The sequence below is a fragment of the Patella vulgata genome, chromosome 8, assembly GCF_932274485.2.
Source record: "Patella vulgata chromosome 8, xgPatVulg1.2, whole genome shotgun sequence".
In the NCBI taxonomy this organism is placed as follows: domain Eukaryota; kingdom Metazoa; phylum Mollusca; class Gastropoda; family Patellidae; genus Patella; species Patella vulgata.
The window spans coordinates 26,978,458-26,996,957 of NC_065886.2; the positions used below are offsets into that span (position 1 = coordinate 26,978,458).

At 31.4% G+C, this 18,500-nt stretch overlaps 1 protein-coding gene across 2 annotated transcripts in view; it reads right to left on the reverse strand.

The window, feature by feature from the left end:
- The window catches only part of LOC126831113 (protocadherin Fat 1), an 88,481-nt gene that overhangs the window by 62,834 nt on the left and 7,147 nt on the right, over positions 1-18,500 (reverse strand). For both annotated transcript variants that reach the window (XM_050561745.1, XM_056102644.1), the window contains exon 3: positions 12,702-13,013. In XM_050561745.1, the coding sequence (XP_050417702.1) occupies positions 12,702-13,013 (312 nt within the window). The remainder of the gene's footprint in view (positions 1-12,701; positions 13,014-18,500) is intronic.

The window sequence follows — 18,500 nt, forward strand, 5'->3', positions numbered from 1 at the left end:
GCCATTTCTATACCAATTTAGACTAGAAGTTTACGTTTATTTTATAAAGTAACAGATATTTCAGTATAACTTGAATCAAAAGAGACATGTGCAACCCCTGCATTGGCATTAACATCCAACAAATAACGATAAAGAAATGGCCATCATGCCGTCTGCACATATCAAAATTAGAAACTTTCAATAAATATTTAACTAGTTACAAAGACTGGTTGAAAATATTCTCCATAAAAAATGTTATGTTTCACAGAAGGACGAATCCATAACATTGCAGAAAGAGATGCTCCGTCCCTAGGCTGCTCAAAAATAAAGTGTACTACTTATAACTCCTGGAAAACATAAAATTCAGGATGTGAGAAATTAAGTTAGTGGACCAAGCCCTCATCTTAACGATAACCTGACTACATCACTAGGATGAACCATCTTGTCAAGTCGGTTTTGTCAGTGTCACCAGAGAAATGTTGCGTAAGTGTTAATGTCATAACTCCTACACGTCCTTATACACCCATATAAGTAGATTATCATCTACTTTGTTGTGTTTTTCTACATGTAAAGCATTCACATTTACTTTTTCCTACAATGACTTGTTTTATTTTCTCATTATATTTCTATTGTGATTTATATTAATCATGTTCATTTGCTTTCTGTTTTATCTAGGTAAAACATACATATAAAAAGACCCAACGTGTCACAAAAGTACTTTCATTTTAAAATATTTATGTAATAAAATATTCAAATCAAACAATTAAAAATTAGGTTATACTATAACTTATAGCCATTTAAAGTTTCTATTGGTGTTCACACCACCATCTTTAGATGTCTTAGACAAATAAAGTAATAATAATCATATATCTTTTTCTCACTTAATCACATACCTAACCTTAAACGGTATATATTTTTAATTTTAGAGATACATGTGAACGATCGAGTTTGTTGAGCCTTTAATAAGTAAATTCGTTTTTTATACATGGTTTAGCTTAGTTTCCCATTATATAATTTGTATTGTAATCTGTATTAATGATATTCATTTCATTCAAATTATATTGATTTCAATCAATGTGATCAAATATCACACCATAATACTAATACATCACTTAACTCATGTAAATAATCTAACCGTTTACACTTGAAATTATTAATCAACAACAGCTAACCATTCATATATTATTGATTGATCTTGACATAAGCATGTGTCAATCAATGTCAATTCAACTAACTACATGTATATGTACACCCGCTGAGTTAATAACAATAATATCATAATATAGGAATATAATGATTGGCAGGTTTACAGCTTAACCATGCTCTATTAGAATTATTTCACACTGATGTGAACAATATAGAAAACTCTATTACTTATATTATGAAAGACATTAATCCTCTATAGGTAAAATGATGTGAATAATGGGCTTTAATAGTTCGATAGTTTTCACCAGTAAATACCTGTAGGCTATGAAGTAGTTACATGTATATAATCTGATTTGGAAGCTTACTGTCTTCCCGACACCTGTTACACAGGAAAAGATTTATTTATATAAATCAATCCCCACCTGCTCTTTATTATATATCTAGTATATACGGCTAACTGCCTGCTGCAAGAGCTTGGGCAAATAACAACAGTACTGGAGGCGATACACTCTCTACTATCTCTAATATGATGCAAATCTTTGCTGTAGGGTATGGCCATTCCTTTACACATCTAAACAATAAACATGGTTGTCTATTAGAGTAGGTAGTTATTGTTGCCATCTTTATGTAGATATAGATTTAGATATATAATATATAGGTATGTTATAGTAAATTACATACTAAGTAGTAACATATTACACTATACATATATAATAAGACAGATTTATTTCAATGATATCTTAAGTTTGAATTAGAATAAGAGAATACAATGAATATTTGAAGACAAAAGGGAAAGGAAAGGGATGGAGTTTAATGTTTCGTCAACACAATACTTTGGTCTTTTTGAAACTAATTTGTGGCTAACTTTATTTACTAAAAGTATGGTCACATTTGCAGTAATGATAGGGTGAAGAATTTTGACCAGATAGTGACATTTCTGTCAACCCACCCCTCTTTAAATTTCAACTTCGAATTGTTTGTTTACATTGTTGCCAATATGTACAAGGCTGGATCTCTGGAATTTTTAGTTTTCATCCAAACAATAAGGCAATATTTTTACTGCCAGTCGAGCAGATGCTAAGTTGGAAATAACAATGTTAGAGACTACTGTTGGCACTGTTGCCATGTGCTAGTTGGTACCAATTTCCAATATAACTGATACACAACGTAAACCGATCAGCTGGTCCATTTACACTATGCCAAATAGAATATGACCATGATCAATTTTTACTGTGACAGAATCTTCTAAGCCTATAGAACTAAATATCAACTGACAATATTGATTAGCACACAATGTAGTATCATTCTTTCTTTTCCTTGCAGAAAACTAAGTACATTATAAAACTGACTACAAACTACTTGTAAATAAAGAATTTTCTTCGTTTACTTCCTTACTTTCTGTCATTATCCATTATCAAAGTAAAAACTGATAAGTTTTAACATCTGGTAATGACAGATCAAAAACACATTCCCCAATGATTTAATTTTTCATCTCCAATAAGACATAATTCTGATGGCAATAGAACTTTTATGGACAGATGTAATGTGCTATCATTATTTTCACTCTCATACAATCCAAACTTTGCCAGTTTTACCATTTATATCATTATGGTCATAATTAATCCGAAAATCAAACACGTATTTTGGGCGATTACGGGGCAATCTGTTTGAAAACTGGTATTTAGTGTTACTGATAAAATCTTAATCTTTTTTTTCGTTCTCCATTAGTAATATAAACTACATAAATAACAAAAGTTTAGGTATATAAGATGTAAAAACTATCATCTGTCTGTACTTAATGTTTTCCAAATAAACCCTCATTTGATTGATTTTTAAGAAGGTAGCTTACAGTCTGTAATGAATAAGAATATACCTGGCAGTGTATAACCTTCAAGAGAAAGTAAATATTTATTTTGTTCGCAACCGTGTGTAAATTATATAACAGATACGTAATATTTATTACACAGTAATATAAAGTTCATGGAAGAAAGACGAAAAAAGTGAGAATATTTACATTTACACAAAATATATTTGATCTTTTATAAGGCAAGAAATGAATCTATACATCATCAGTTATAAAACAATACAGATGTCATATTATAAATTAAAAACAAATCATTTAATAATACAAATGAAAGTGACATTTTAGTGTTTTTAAACACCCACTTGAATCGTATTCATTTCAATGGCAAAGTAAAAATTTCCCATTGGACCTAGTGTGGGCATTGTACTTCAATATCTGATAAATAACAGCTAAAGCTGCGTGAGACCGAGTCCCAAAAAATTTCAGATCTTAAAAGTATGATAAATTTACTTATTCTATATGTGACCTATGTAAAAGTTTTGTTAATTGGAACAAGGAGAAACTGTTACAGTGTTATCTGAAGCTTAATTTACCTGCCCAAAACATATACATGTAGTCACTAATAAATTATCAAGTAATTAGATTATTTCGGAACTAAGATATGGTATTAATATTTCAGTAATTCAATTGGGCACTGGAGTCTTTAGAAGTGGGGGAAAACTGGAATAACAGCAGAAAACCCAGACTCCTTGTCATCTAGAAACCTGGGATTGCACCCATAACTGCATAGATAACAGGATATTAAAATTGTGATGATCACTATCCTTCCTTATAATGTGTAACATCAAAAAACACACCTATAAACCTGTATCCTTTATAAATAATATTGTGAATTATTGGGGTTTTGTTGCATACCAGCATGTCAGGAATTTCGACGGTTATCAAGCAATATGTACACGGTAATCTAGAGTGAAAGTCATCTATTATTATATATAAAGTGAAATTGTATGAGTATAGTCAAATAAAGATATCTACTGGTGCTAACAGGCATATATGTCTCTACAAATATCTAATATATAAATCTAATAATTAAATACATGTACATTTATATAAGTAAAGATGAAACTATTATCTATTATGATATATATATATGTTGAAATATAAGTAAGTACACATATGCAAGGTTATACATGTACATGTAGGTTTAATGGTATACCATTGTAACGCCTTAACCTTGAATTTATCTCAATGACAATTCAATCAAAAATAGGAGAAGGAATCATATGTTATTGCTATTGTATCTTGAATTAAAAAAAAGGCATTCAACTTAAACATACATTATGCAAGAGCTAAATTTGCCTATTGCTGTTCTTTTTTTAGGACTGAAATGTTATTTAAATTATTAATTAGACATTAATTAACTTATCCAGACCATAATCAACCCTCGGTGGCATCGCTAGGCTGCGATGTTTATTGGATTAAGTTCCGATTTGCTGTTCGACTTCCATTCATAATTAAATCATGAAATGGATAATCAAGACTATGTTTTTTATTCTACCGACTTCAGTAATGATGATCGAGGCTGAAATTTTCACCAAATTCCCTTTACAGTATCTAGTTTTTAACTATTATAGTGAGAACTACCAGCTCTTTATCTAATCTCCCATAATGTATCTTTAACATTCATGTTTCTTTAATTCATTTCCATTGTGTATCAGAAATTTTATCATATAAAAGACGTTCTATCTTTTTAGAGAACTCTGAAGTTAAGTGTTCCTGACATTCTTGACTTTAAGGTTTCATTTTCAGAGACAGAAAGAAAAGCTGAACTTTTGCAAACTTTGGGGTTTTGTTACCCCTTTAGAATAGTATTTTGTGACAAAAGTGTCTAAAGGAATTGGTTTAAATCAAACTCAAATAAATGTTACTGCTATTATATAACCTTTATTACACAAAAGAAGCAAAAAGGTTGGGTTTTTTAAAAAAATAAAAAAAAAATTTTTTCTGACGATATAACATTGGCCTGAACAGGGTAAATAAATTGGATAGAAAAATGTACATTTCTAGTTAGCAGTATGATAGTTGAAAGTGGTAGACTTGATTAATGATTATAACCCAAGGTACATTTCAACAATATTGTCTAGGTTATCAAGATTAGATTATAGCTCCCAGCTACTGGGATACTTTGCTTGATTTGTAGTTTTCTTCAGATGTAGACCAACATAGTTATTGCATCAATTGTGATGTCAATAAAAGTATTTCTTTGCTTGAGGTCTCAGCTAATTTGAATTTGCGTAAAGTTCAAGTAACATCCGATGTTGAAATGTAACACTATCTGAGCAGACGTGTAGACTATTATACAAGTTATACTATTGCCAATATCAAGCGATAAATCATATCTGATTGACGAGCATGTCTACACATTTAGCTGTTTATAGAAAAAAATGTGGTTTTTTTTTCAATTATCAAAAATATAGGCTGGCAGGCAACTTGAAAACATTTTTCAAAATTATTTTTGAAAATATACAAATAGAATGCTACAACATTAATTCTCAACAGTACAATTTTACCGTCTTCACCCGAATAAACAACTACATGATTCTGAATGAAGAGGAAACTAATCATTCAAATAAACATAAAGTTGGTCAAACGAATGAAGTCAACACAGTGTTACATTATTTTCATTTGCAGCATCAGACAATATTGTCAGTAATAATGACTAAGAGTCTGCAACAACAGTATCATCAAATTCTTAACATGACAGTGATAACTCTAAAAGCAAGTATCCTTCAATTCTTTTAAGAATACATAACAGTAACAATCTTTGAGAGCAAGTATCTTTTAATTCTTAACGTAACAAGAGCAAATTCTGAGAGTAAGTATCATTCAATTCTTGACATAAATGGACCAAACTATGAAAGCTACTCAATATACATTAACAGGAGTCAACTCTGAGAGCAAGTATCATTTGATTCTTAATATTACATGAGCCAACTCTGAGAGCAAGTGTCATTTAATTCTTAACATGACAGGAGCTCAAGAGCCAACTTTGGGGGGCAAGTATCATATAATTCTTAACATTATAGGAGCAAACTCTGAGTGCAAGTATTATTCGCTAACACTGTAAGTCTTAAAGTGATCAAGTAATGGCTGTTTTAATTCAAAACAGTATTTTCTATAGGACTACTATAGTATGTACTTAATATTACAAAACATCATGAAAAAGTACAAAAGTGTTTCTCCAGCTTTGTTTTTAGCAAATCTAGGTAATGCTGACATGTCTGAAAAGAACCCAACCAGATCTTACACAAGAAACGTAAAAAAAACAATGAATAAAAGAGAGGTGGTGAAATATTATCTGACTATTACTCTTAACAAAGCTACAATAAAGATTACAAAACTATTTTTGAAAGATTTTTCATGCTATGATACTATTTTTTGCTTGGTCTGATAGCTTTACTATGGCGACAATTTTAACAGCTTTCTTAAACCCTCACAGAAGATTCCAACCATGCACTCAGAGTCTCTCAAATTTCAGACTTAAGTGATTCAAGAGGAAGGAGAAAAATTGGGTAAAATGTCAGAAATAATCATGATAGCAATAAAACAAAACACTGTTCACAATAAGCACAGTATTCTCCAGAGCCCCCTTTAATGCAATATCTTAAACTTGGTGTCTCTTAAATAAGTACCCCACGGACCACACAGCAGCTTATCACTTTCTATCTTAACCTTCAATGTCAAAGTATGATTAGGTAGCTTACATAGCTAGAATATATAGAGTTTCTCTTTATACTGGACCATGGTATAAATTGATGATGTCTATAGTGAAAACATGCTGTTGTATCAACCTACTTACACAAAATTCAAAGCATGTGAAAGTCTACAAAAATAAATCCATGTTGGGGAAATTTTCTGATAAAAACTGAAGACAGACAGGAGCACCATTGCTATAAAATGGTAGCAAATTCACATAAATATTCCCTAAAAATTATACTCTTCCTAAAAAAATATCTGATTATCGCTCTAAAATAGATTATTCAGGTCTAAATGATCTTTGAGGTGGACTTCAGCTTACTGCACTAAACGCCTGTGAACTTAAATCTCCAATTAATACGGTAAATAAGCTTTTTATCGATCCACGACCAAGTGATATCTGGTCTCTATTCCTGTCATCTTATATAGCCTACTCGAGCCATTGATCAATTATTTCATGCAATTGACAAGATCTGCTTATTCAATTAACTTTATTCAAGAAACCATTAAATATTACATAAATCAATTCCACAAGAAAAGCAGAACAAAAGTCTCGGATATCACCTCATGTTTCACGCCATTTGTGCTACACTGTATATTTGTAATGCTCAAAATAATTTAATCACATGCACCAAAAGACAGAAAAAAATTGGAGCAAATGTTTCTCAATATCATTCTCTTATCTTAAAAATCTCTACGCTTTGCATGTGGTATTAAATGAGATGGCATTTTAAGTATGGTGAAAAGTGAAATCATATCTTCTGATTCCTGTTATTGCCATAAATTATACAAAAATAAACGCAGGACAGGAACAGGCATTTAAAGCTCATCAATGACTGTGTATTTATATATTAGATTACTGAATCATATTGCCATTAAGAATCACTATTTATTTTTCAAGGCATTTTAACAAGATGTGTAACAGTATGATGTAGATGCTATAAGAGAGGTATACATGTATATACCTACATTGTATACATATAGGTAACAAGCTATTGAGATTGATGTGAAAAGTATTTAGCTTACAGCCATTCCAAGTTATAAGGCCATTAAAATCTAAACATCAAAATGCAGAGAGATCATAGTTGTTTATCATTAGTAGCCCTGAGCAGGTTCAAATTATGTATGCTTCAGGGAAATTTGGGACAAATAAATAATATAACAGTGTATGTAAGTAAAAGGGTTTTTTTATGTCAAATTTTGGTATGGTGATAGCTCTTGTTTGAATATTTGGTGACTGATTAGAATAACGATAACATTGCGCCACAATCATTTTGGCATTTACCCAAGACAAGTAGTCTAATTGATGACCATCAAAACTTAAAATACTTGTACTCAATATGAATAATTATTCTAGTTTCAGTTGTTTTTTAATATAACATTTCTAAATTCACACCTGAGTCTTTATATATTATATTCAATATGAACGATACAGTATGTAGACGGTCAATGTTCCAATTAGATAATATGGCGTTATCGATAGAAGGCGATATTACATGATATTATAGTTAGTTTTATAATAATACACCTCTATAGGAGAAATAAAGCTGGTATCATATAATTACATTCACGCTTCATTACCTAAATAAATACTTATATAACAAACAATATACATTCCATTTTAATACCTTCACAACAAAATTATGCTGCATAAATGATATACATGTATAAATTATAATATGAAACCTTAAATAGCCTAATGATAGATTTGAGATAGTATTCATTCATTCACACAGTTAATATACATTTCATATAGATAATAAAGTTAGATAAGTAATAACATAAATACAATGTAAATTAGACAGTAAAATTGTATTTATATAGTCACATCTGTGTCCAACCAACTGCTTTCCCATCCTTTATAATCTGTACATCTATAGTCTACAAATTACATACATAAATTTGTATTTCTTGTATGTGAAAATAAGTTGGGTCTTCAAAGTACAAGTTTTATATAGCTTTTAAGATTTATGTTTAAAAAATTGATCTCTCAGCCCAGGTAATTGTCTTTCTGTATGACAAACAAATGTCTTGATGTCTCCAAGTGCAAAAGTCGTGTTAATGTTAGATGTTAAAAGTACAGGACATGTAGTTACTATCAAATGTTTTTATATTTAATCTCTTCTTGTGATAAGAAAATGACAAATGTTTAATATCTTAAAATTTATGTCAAGAAGCAGTCCAAACTCTTTTTGGGTCAAAGTAAAGTTTTGAATTCTGTTGATTACCAAATAAAGTCTTGTGGGTCACGCTCTATAACTATTAAATTTTGATTTTGTTTTACTGTTAAAAGAAGTCTGTAGTTATAATAATTTTAGTTTTTGGCTTAAACCATTGATATTGAAAACCAGATCAGTTATATATAAACCGTGCTTTAAAAACGAATGCTCAGGACATATAAACCACAAAACAAAATCACTTAACTATTCCTTTAAAAGTTTAAAATCTAATGCCCAGTTAATACAGAACAAATAAGCAGTAGAGTATTTGCCACAATGGTCAAACATTAGTATGATCAAATGCACCCTCGCAAATCATGCCGTGCTGTGCAAGATACGCCCACATTTTGCAAGAGTTGGACAGAGAACAAGCGGGAAAAAAAAAGAGAATTTTCGTACAATCAGGGGCCATAATCCAGTAAGTTATGATCTGAAATGCACGAATATCGATAGGAACTGAGATCTTTGGGATATAAACATATATAAACAGGGTCCACAACCTTCGTATTACATACTTTTACACTATTTGTGTACAAGTAACGGCCATTTTGTTGGGCAGTTTCGTTTCAATTTTCCAGAAATTCAAACTAAGCCTCCTTTATGGTGTAACGGTGATATACTAAAACAGTTTTTAAAATTAGATAAAAATTGTGACCTCTAGAGTATCCACAAGCTAAAATCATGATTTTTTTCATGCACTCAGGGGCCATAATCCATGAAGTTACGGTCCGAAACATGTCCATTTCGACGAAAGGAACCAAGATTTTTGCAGATAAACCTTTATTTCAAGTTTCGTCAAAATTGAGTAACCAGCGATTGCCAGGCAAGATACACCAAAATTTTGCAAGGGATGGATAGAGAACAAGCTAAAAACATGATTTTTCAAAAAATCAGTAGCCATAATTCAGAAAGCTAAGATTCGCGCATATCGAAAGGAACCAAGATCTTTGGGTTATAAACATATATCAAGTTTCATCAAAATCAGATGAAAATTGTCATCTAGAGTGTCCACAAGCTAAAAACGTACAATCAGGGGCCATAACCCAGGATTTTATGGTCCAATACATGTCAATATCTAAAGGAACCGAGATTTGTGGGTGAAAGACCTAATTTTAAGTTTCGTCAAAATCGGATAAAAATTGTCCACAAACTAATTGTGGACAGACGCCTGGACGGACAGGAGCTAAGGCATAATACGTCCACATGAAAATGTTGGCCTATAAAATTTGCGACCTGTAGAGTGTCCACAAACAAATTGTAGACAGACGGATATCCGTCGACATGAAAATATTGGTGTAAAACTTAACATGCAATAAACATAATCAAGCAGACATTTTTAAAATCTGGCAGCATGATGCACCCCCTTAGTACATCACTGCACATACATGTATATGTACATGTAGCAATCATAAGAGGATTGAAGGAGTGTTATTTATCTGTAAGTTCAAAGTATTGTAGTATATTGTTTACTTATGTTATAAGTATATTGTGTTATGATTATATATTGTGTGATTTGTGTACCTAACCTTACTTATATTAGATTAGTAATGGATGACATCAGACAAGTGGCAGTAGGCTGAAATATTCTTTACATTGAATAATAAATAACAACCTATTACAACCACTGTTGACACTTTGACATGTCAAATGTAATGAAGTTGACATTATAATATGATTAATATTAATTAGAATACCACCTTATTTTAAATACTTTGAAAGTCACAATACACCAGAAGGTCAATAATTTTCCTTCATATAAATTTAACAAAATTAAGGACTGAAAAGTGTTCAGTACACATAGTTTTGGCAATTAAAACCAAAAAACTTGGTTAGATACTTATCAAAAGATATTGAGGTCGACATTCATGAATAGATATGATTTAATCTTCAGTCGTTAGATGACATGACTAAGACTATAAAGATGGTGGTATATCAATGTGAACTTTAGATGACCATAACTTATGTTAGAATTGATTGATTTTAATAATTTTTATACCAACATGTTTTTTGGCATGACTCTTTTCATCTTCAATAGAAGGCTTGATCTCGCCTTAACTACGTACATCTTATCAAGCCCTTCACGACTCTCGTAATACCCCGCATTTTTTAGCACTAATTTCGATTGGTTACAAGCCCAGCTTGTGTTCCTATCAGATTCCTTCGTTAAAAATATGGTTACGATTATCAAGTCTCGCGCGTCTAGCTAAAATGTCTACATGTGACAATCGAGTTGCAAAGTTCAATGTTCGATCAATGTCAAGGTTGCTAGAAATCATGGTTAATCAACAAAGGCTGTAAACAGGTCTATTTCTTTTTCTATGGAGGCTGCCATATTTGTTTACAGTGTGTTACGTGCCAAGACCTCTGATTGGACAATGCTAATTAGTCACGTGTAAACACAACGAGCGCAAAAATTCGGGAATTGTTGAGTATTGAAGCAACGACTAGATGTTGTAAAACTCGCGGTCGTTGCTTCAGGAACATGGACTCTTTTTTGCGTGTGTAAGGTTTGAAAGTATATAATTCCTAGGAATAAAATGGCATTAAGTGTCATTGAATCATTATGTGAGACATATTTATTGACACAATGCTTCAAGGGAATTTCTACCTCCATAAGAGATTTTCATTCTTTAGAAGAATTAAAGAAAGCAAATGCTTTTTGAGTCCTATTTCTTGTCACTTCATGCTTTTCATTAATAAAATAAATGACACTTAATTCATTTTATGTTAATTTTTACCCCCAGAGGAACTGTTCATTCATAAAATTTACACACAGAAGAAAAAAAAAATCTTTTTAAAAAAAACCCATTGAACTAATGTGTCAGCTAATCTATAGATAACATTGTTCATGAAATTTGAGTGTAATTTAATCATAACCATTGCTCAAAAACATAATAGTTGGTTTTGACATCCTAAAATGATGTGTTTTGATATCAATTGTTCGTGCCCAATCCTTATTTTTCATGAATGGGAGAATCATAAGAAAACTGTGCGGGAGTTTAATTCTTTAAAGTTTATTCAATGTAGGCTATTGAATAATGCGACCTACATGCACAGAAAGTCAGTCAACAAGATGACTGTACATGTAATTATTTAATGTAAGATTAAATCATTTCTATGTAATTTCATGAATACAAGTGAAGATAAACATTAAATGTATGTGTGGTAGATTAATTGTACTGGTTTTTGGCAAATGTGAAGACTAGAAAACTGAATAGAAGCACAAATATTAAAAGCAACGTACATCAGAGAAAATACATGACAGTAAAGGAAAACAGTATAGGGGAAACATCTTACAATGAATGGATCTTTATGAACAAGTTGATAGAATTTTTGAAGTGCAAAAATAAATTCACAACATTGATTTCTGCATCTGTTTCAACGAACATTTTTTGTTTGATACAGCTATTGACCACAAATGCACGATAGGAAATTATATCTTGTCGCTGAGCGTAAAGCAGCCATATTCAATCTCGTGAGAACCATAACATCAAAGTAATACCAATATCAAACACAACATGTTGCAATAATTGATTCAGTAACGATGCATGCTCACCACATTAAGTTGGGAAAAAAATTGGTTTCTGCAAGAAGCACAAAATTTGATTTAGCACACCATTTTGTAAATAATACTAACAACTACAGTTGGTGTAAAATGCCTTCAGCCCACCTGACTTCTAGGTCATTTAGATACTGGATAATCAAATCTCTAAACCGGACCAAGAATTTATCTGGTTCACCTTCTAGAACAATAAATGGCATGAATACTTTTTATACAAACTATAACATTTACTTACCATCAGTTTCATGTATCTGGAAAAAATTCTGTGGATTTCCTCCAGTGATTTTGAAATACAGACGTTCATTAGGATTGTAGTCGTAATCTATCGCTAGAATTTTAACAATATTCCTGTCTGTTTCACCTTCCGCTACAGATGTGTAATATCCTGGTTCAACGCTCATCGGAACATTGTCGTTGACATCTACCACGTTGATGAGAACCTCTAATCTAGATGACTGTGGTACCAGACTACGATCCTGGGCGTATACAGCTAACCAGTAGTGTGATGTAGTTTCTCTGTCTAAAACCTGGGTAGTTCTAATGTCACCTGTAATTATAAATGTTATAACATCTAAATATCTAAAACTGAAAAATATCTTAAAATTTTAAATATTAAAATAGTGAAATCAGTTTTATGATGAATCTAAAGCAAATATACACTCATAATTTTCACGAAGACCCCACCTCCAATAATTAATAATCCAAGAAAGTGCATTTAGATCAATCGCTGTGACGGCCTAGTTAGTACTTGATAATAAACATATAAATATAGCCTATCCAGGATTAATTTTGACTGTCAATTAAATTTTATGTTAAATAATGGTTAAGTATTTGTATTTAATGTATCAATGTAGGACAAGTTTTATTATCAATGCAAACACTAGTTTTCTGAGATTCAGATGGTGTTTTTAATGTCTAAATGTCATAATTTGTTAATACAGATGGTACCGTATTCACCATGCAACATGTTGTACATGACATATTAAACCTGCATCTATATCTATTTTAGGAGAACATGATGTTGGTAACGTACTTGTGTAAGGTCAGTCATAGAAACTGACGGATATTGTTTCATATAAAAAATTCCTGATACACATGCATGTTTCGTATATCAGCCTTTACTTTTCACACATGTATCTAGTTCTTAAAGTAAAAAAATTGACCACAGTTGTGAAGATTTTCAGGTCTGACCATTCAGTCACCCACAAGTAATTATTTACGTACACAAAAGTACAGCAGTTAGCAGAATGTAAACAGATTAGAAGAGAACTATTAGTTGCTCGCATGAATTAATAATAATTAGCAAAACATAGATGTTACTTCAGTAAATAAATCAACCTTCATTATGGAAGCTATTTAGTTTCAATGTGAAGACCACACAATGTTTGATCCCCATACTGCCATTGTTTTGTCAGTTTTTCAACAATATGGGAAAATTTGAATATTTGGTACTTACATGCATATCACGATATAAAGGATAAGCTATTTTATGTTGTGTATCTACATGTAGGTTAAAGGACAAATTTGACAGAGCCTTAGTGGCGATCAAGGGATTGAAGTCATTTTTAATGAATGAAAGACCAAAGAACATCGCTTTTACCCAAAATAGGTGGGGTGTATGCCCTCCCTTTCCCCCTCTCTCCATCCAACCGACCACTGTTTTTTAAGTATCAAGAATCATTTTGCAAGGACATCCCAATGGACCTTTATGCCATAAAATGTTAATAAAATAAAAGCATTTTCAATGCTGATCTTATCTTTGACGTACTCTAGAGACGGATGCTGTGATTTACTTATTGAATTACGCACACATCAGACACAATTATAGTATTATATTATCAGTTTCATTATCAAATAAATGATAAAAATATGAATATTACGATTTTTTTTTTTCAGCATTGAAATTGAAAAGCGATTTAGCGATATACAGTATACTACAGTTTTTATCATGGGTTTTAAAGAAAAACATATCGCTCAGCACTATTTTCTACAGAGCTATGTGCACTGTACAATGAGAAATTGGCCTTGTTTATGAGACTTCTTCCTATTTCTAAAATTTCTACTGCTAAGGGATTCGCCAAACACTGGGACATTTCTATTTCCAAGATAACAGGTGTTGTAACCTACATATTTTTGATGGAACATGTAGGTGGTAATCATAAACTACTCCACCATAAATTCTACTATGGGAAGTTTCTTTAAAGCTTTAAGCCAACTGGGATCTATCTACACAATACCTGTGTCTGTATTTCATTACATCAAATAGAATTGGTGAATTATCATGTCAATTTGAATTTTAATTCAAACCAAATAAAATATTACATTTATATCTTATTGAAAAATATGTATTTAATCATTTGGTAGTTATATACATGTATGTACTTAATATACTTTCTATAAATATGTGAAATCTGGTTTAGATTTAAAATTCACTGGTGAGAAAATGAACAAAGTGGCTTATTGTTTTACAGTAAGTATATCTCATGCTTGCTGCATTTTCTATCTGAAAGGTATTGTTTAACTTATGATAAGAGCTTTTATCTGCATATAATACACACCTATAAACTAAAATTTCAATGGAGTAATACAGCACTTCAAACAGCTTCAAATATTCTTTTGTTCAACCCTGTCACAAGAATACAATTTGAACCCAAATCTCACATATTTTTCATTCTTTTATAAGGAGGACTATTCTCTCTTAATTATCTCAAAGAATATTTTTTTTCTATGATACACCACAGATTGTAGATACACATCGCTATATTCTAAAGAAACTGTAAACCATTTGACATATTATGTGCAGTGTGTTTGCCAAATATTGCAAATTAACCTTTTAAATGCATAACAATATGTATGTATGTCTCTCCAGATATTCCACCATTGCCTATGAAAATAGTATAAGAAGTTATGTGGTACATGTTAAAGTAGTTGGCATTACACACATGGAACTCTGTACAACTCAGGCTTTTTTTTGGCAAATACGTGTACTGTACTTTACTACAGTACATTCGGTTCACTTTTCAACACATGAAGATGAGTTTCCAAAATAAATCAAAGAAAAATTCTTAAAACTACACATTATATCTTTCTGACAATCAGACATTTCATAAATTGTGCCACAAATATGGGATAAGTTGGTTTTTGTTCAAGTTGGCATGGGTTTTATTGTTTGTATCTCTAAAGCACTAAGATCGAAAAAAGATTATCCGATATAAACCAATTTAGATAATTTGGGTGTTCAAATACTCAACAATTTGTCCTAAAGATAGGTTGTCAGGCAACAAAACATATTCCCACAGCGGCTAAATCATCTGAGCGGTCGACAAGGGTTGTCGCATATTTAGTCTTTTGTAGGTAATTAGGGGCATTTAATAGACAATTTCATACAGATGACATTATAATTTTGGTCGTTTCAGGGTTCAAAAGGTTTTTAAAACTAAACCAAGGGTTGTAACTCTGGAAGTAATCTACAGAAATTGTTGAAATTCGACAGGCTTTTTCGTTTTACTAATTCAAATAATGCATATAAATTTCGTACAGATTGGATGATAACTTTTGTCGTTCGAACGTTTACAAGGTTCAACAAAGTAAAACAAGGGCCATAACTCTAGAAGTCATTGATGGAAATTGCTAAAATTCAATAGGCTTCTTCATTGCACAAATTTAAATGAGGCATATGAATTTCATACAGATTGAGTGATAACTTTTGTCGTTCAAGCATTCACAAGATCCAACAAAGGGCCATAACTCTAGATGTAATTAACGGAAATTTGCTGAAACTCAATAGGCTTGTTTGTTTTACTAATTTAAACGATACATATAAATTTCATACAGATCCGATAATAACTTTTGTCGTCAGAGCATTCACAAGGTACAACAAAGTGAAACACGGGCCATAACTCCAGAAGAAATTAACGGAAGTTATTGAAATTAAATAGGCTTCTTCATCTCACTAATGCAATCAACATATATCAATTTCAAAACAAAAAGATGATAAATGTAGTCTGTAGAGTGTTCACAAGAAATTGTGGACGGACGGGGGCGACGGCAATATACATGTACAACCACATTTCCATGTGGGCGTATAAAAATGACAAGTTGCAGAAAACCTTATTATGATTCAAATTTTGAATTGGCATCAATGGACCAAATACACTAACTCTATAGTTGATTGCTTCACCTAAACTATTAAAAGGAATATGAATCTTTATAAATTTTGAAATGAATCTGTGTCCATTATATCCCAGGTGTATCAATATTTCACATCTCAACTTTCAGTCTTAAAGATTGATTTCATTTCTCCCGAGACCCATTCTCAATTCCGTCCCAAAATGTTCCAATTAAGAATGACATTTAATAAAAATTGTAGCATGCACAATTGTTATCAAGGGAATCGGTGGATATAATTAAAAAGCCATACAACATTCCAGCAATTTTATTTATAATAAAGCAAGTAAGGCAGTTCTGGATGAGCCATCAGCATCATTAGTTAAAGTAAACAAAATAAATGCAAATGCTCGCTAGACCCATGTGGTTGGCTTAAGATCAAACACTGTGATAATAATGTTATAAATGAATGAGCATACAAATTCTCCAGATTTTAACAACAAAGACAACTGCTGCTCATTGTATCAAACTTGCCGGAAACTTGCGCCAGCAAAAGGCAAGCGGTCACGATACATCTACCAAAACGAAGCCTTCGCAAGAGTCAACTCTCAGTCAAAGAACGTTTTACCGACAAATGGTTTATTAATATTGTTAGAATCAATATTCTGAAGTCAGTGGTAGGTCAGCAAAGTACTGAATAATAAAATTCTAAGTGCAATATGTCACTTCTCATAATGGAATCTATAATTATGAACCCAGAGACAGATATGTGAATTATTTTCTTTGTTACCGTTAGGAAAAATTACAAAGTAAATCATTAGTTCTGAAGGTATTTCAATATTTGTTTAATTGTCTCAAAAGCTAAAATGTGTCGCACATCTACATGTAGTTAATGCATACACGTATCTACCCCACACGATCACAAGTTAAAAGCTGAATTAAAAGTAACTTTTATGTCAGCTCAGCTATCAATTATTATAAACATTGAATGTAGCCTTTTCACTTAACTTCAGACAAATAGTATTCACAAAATCTTATGGACTATAAACTAATTAATTTTAATCAAATATTTTGAAACCATATTCAAAGGCAAACCAAAAGCAAAACACATACTATACTACTGTACATGCATCTCTTAAAAGTTAATTAAATTTTAAAAGAGTCTGTATGAATATCACAAGCAAATCTTAAGGTAAGTCCACATCTCTGTCAGACAGTGTAAATATTTTGTAAAACATTGGTCTAGAAGGGAGTATTTTGTTGGATTAAATGGCTATCCAAACTGAACAACTACCTGTTCAATGAGAAAAGCTCTGACTTATACCTCGGTTAAATGTAGGTTAGGTTTGGATAACATTTTATCAAACAAAACTGACATATTTATAACACCTAGCAAGAAAATTTGACGTCTGCTATGTCTGCCATGATGACATTTATAATACAGAAGGAAGGACGGATATCCATAAAACTACAAAATTCGTATAAACCCTCAATGTTAAAATAATGATTTTCAGTATAAATGGTTCAAGTTACATATACATGTATACATGTACATATATATCTATTTATTCAATTCATAAAACATTACATTCTTTTATTTCTGAACTTTTGCTTCTTTTCCGTTCACTAGTTGGCACCACATTTTTAAATGAGAGATATTTGTCAATTTAGAGAGTTTAAATAATTTACATCAATTACTACATACATGTACCAGTACACATAATTCTAAGTTGCTATTTCAGTTGTTATGGAGTCTTCTATTTTTTTTAGTTTCAATCACTTATTTGGGGAAAATGAATGCTATGGAGGCTACAACATGTATGTACAAGTGCCAGCTTCAAAGCTACATGTCCATATCTCAACTATTTTTTTAAAACAATTTTAACAATTGCATATGTCAAATATCAATATTAAAGAAAGTACATGT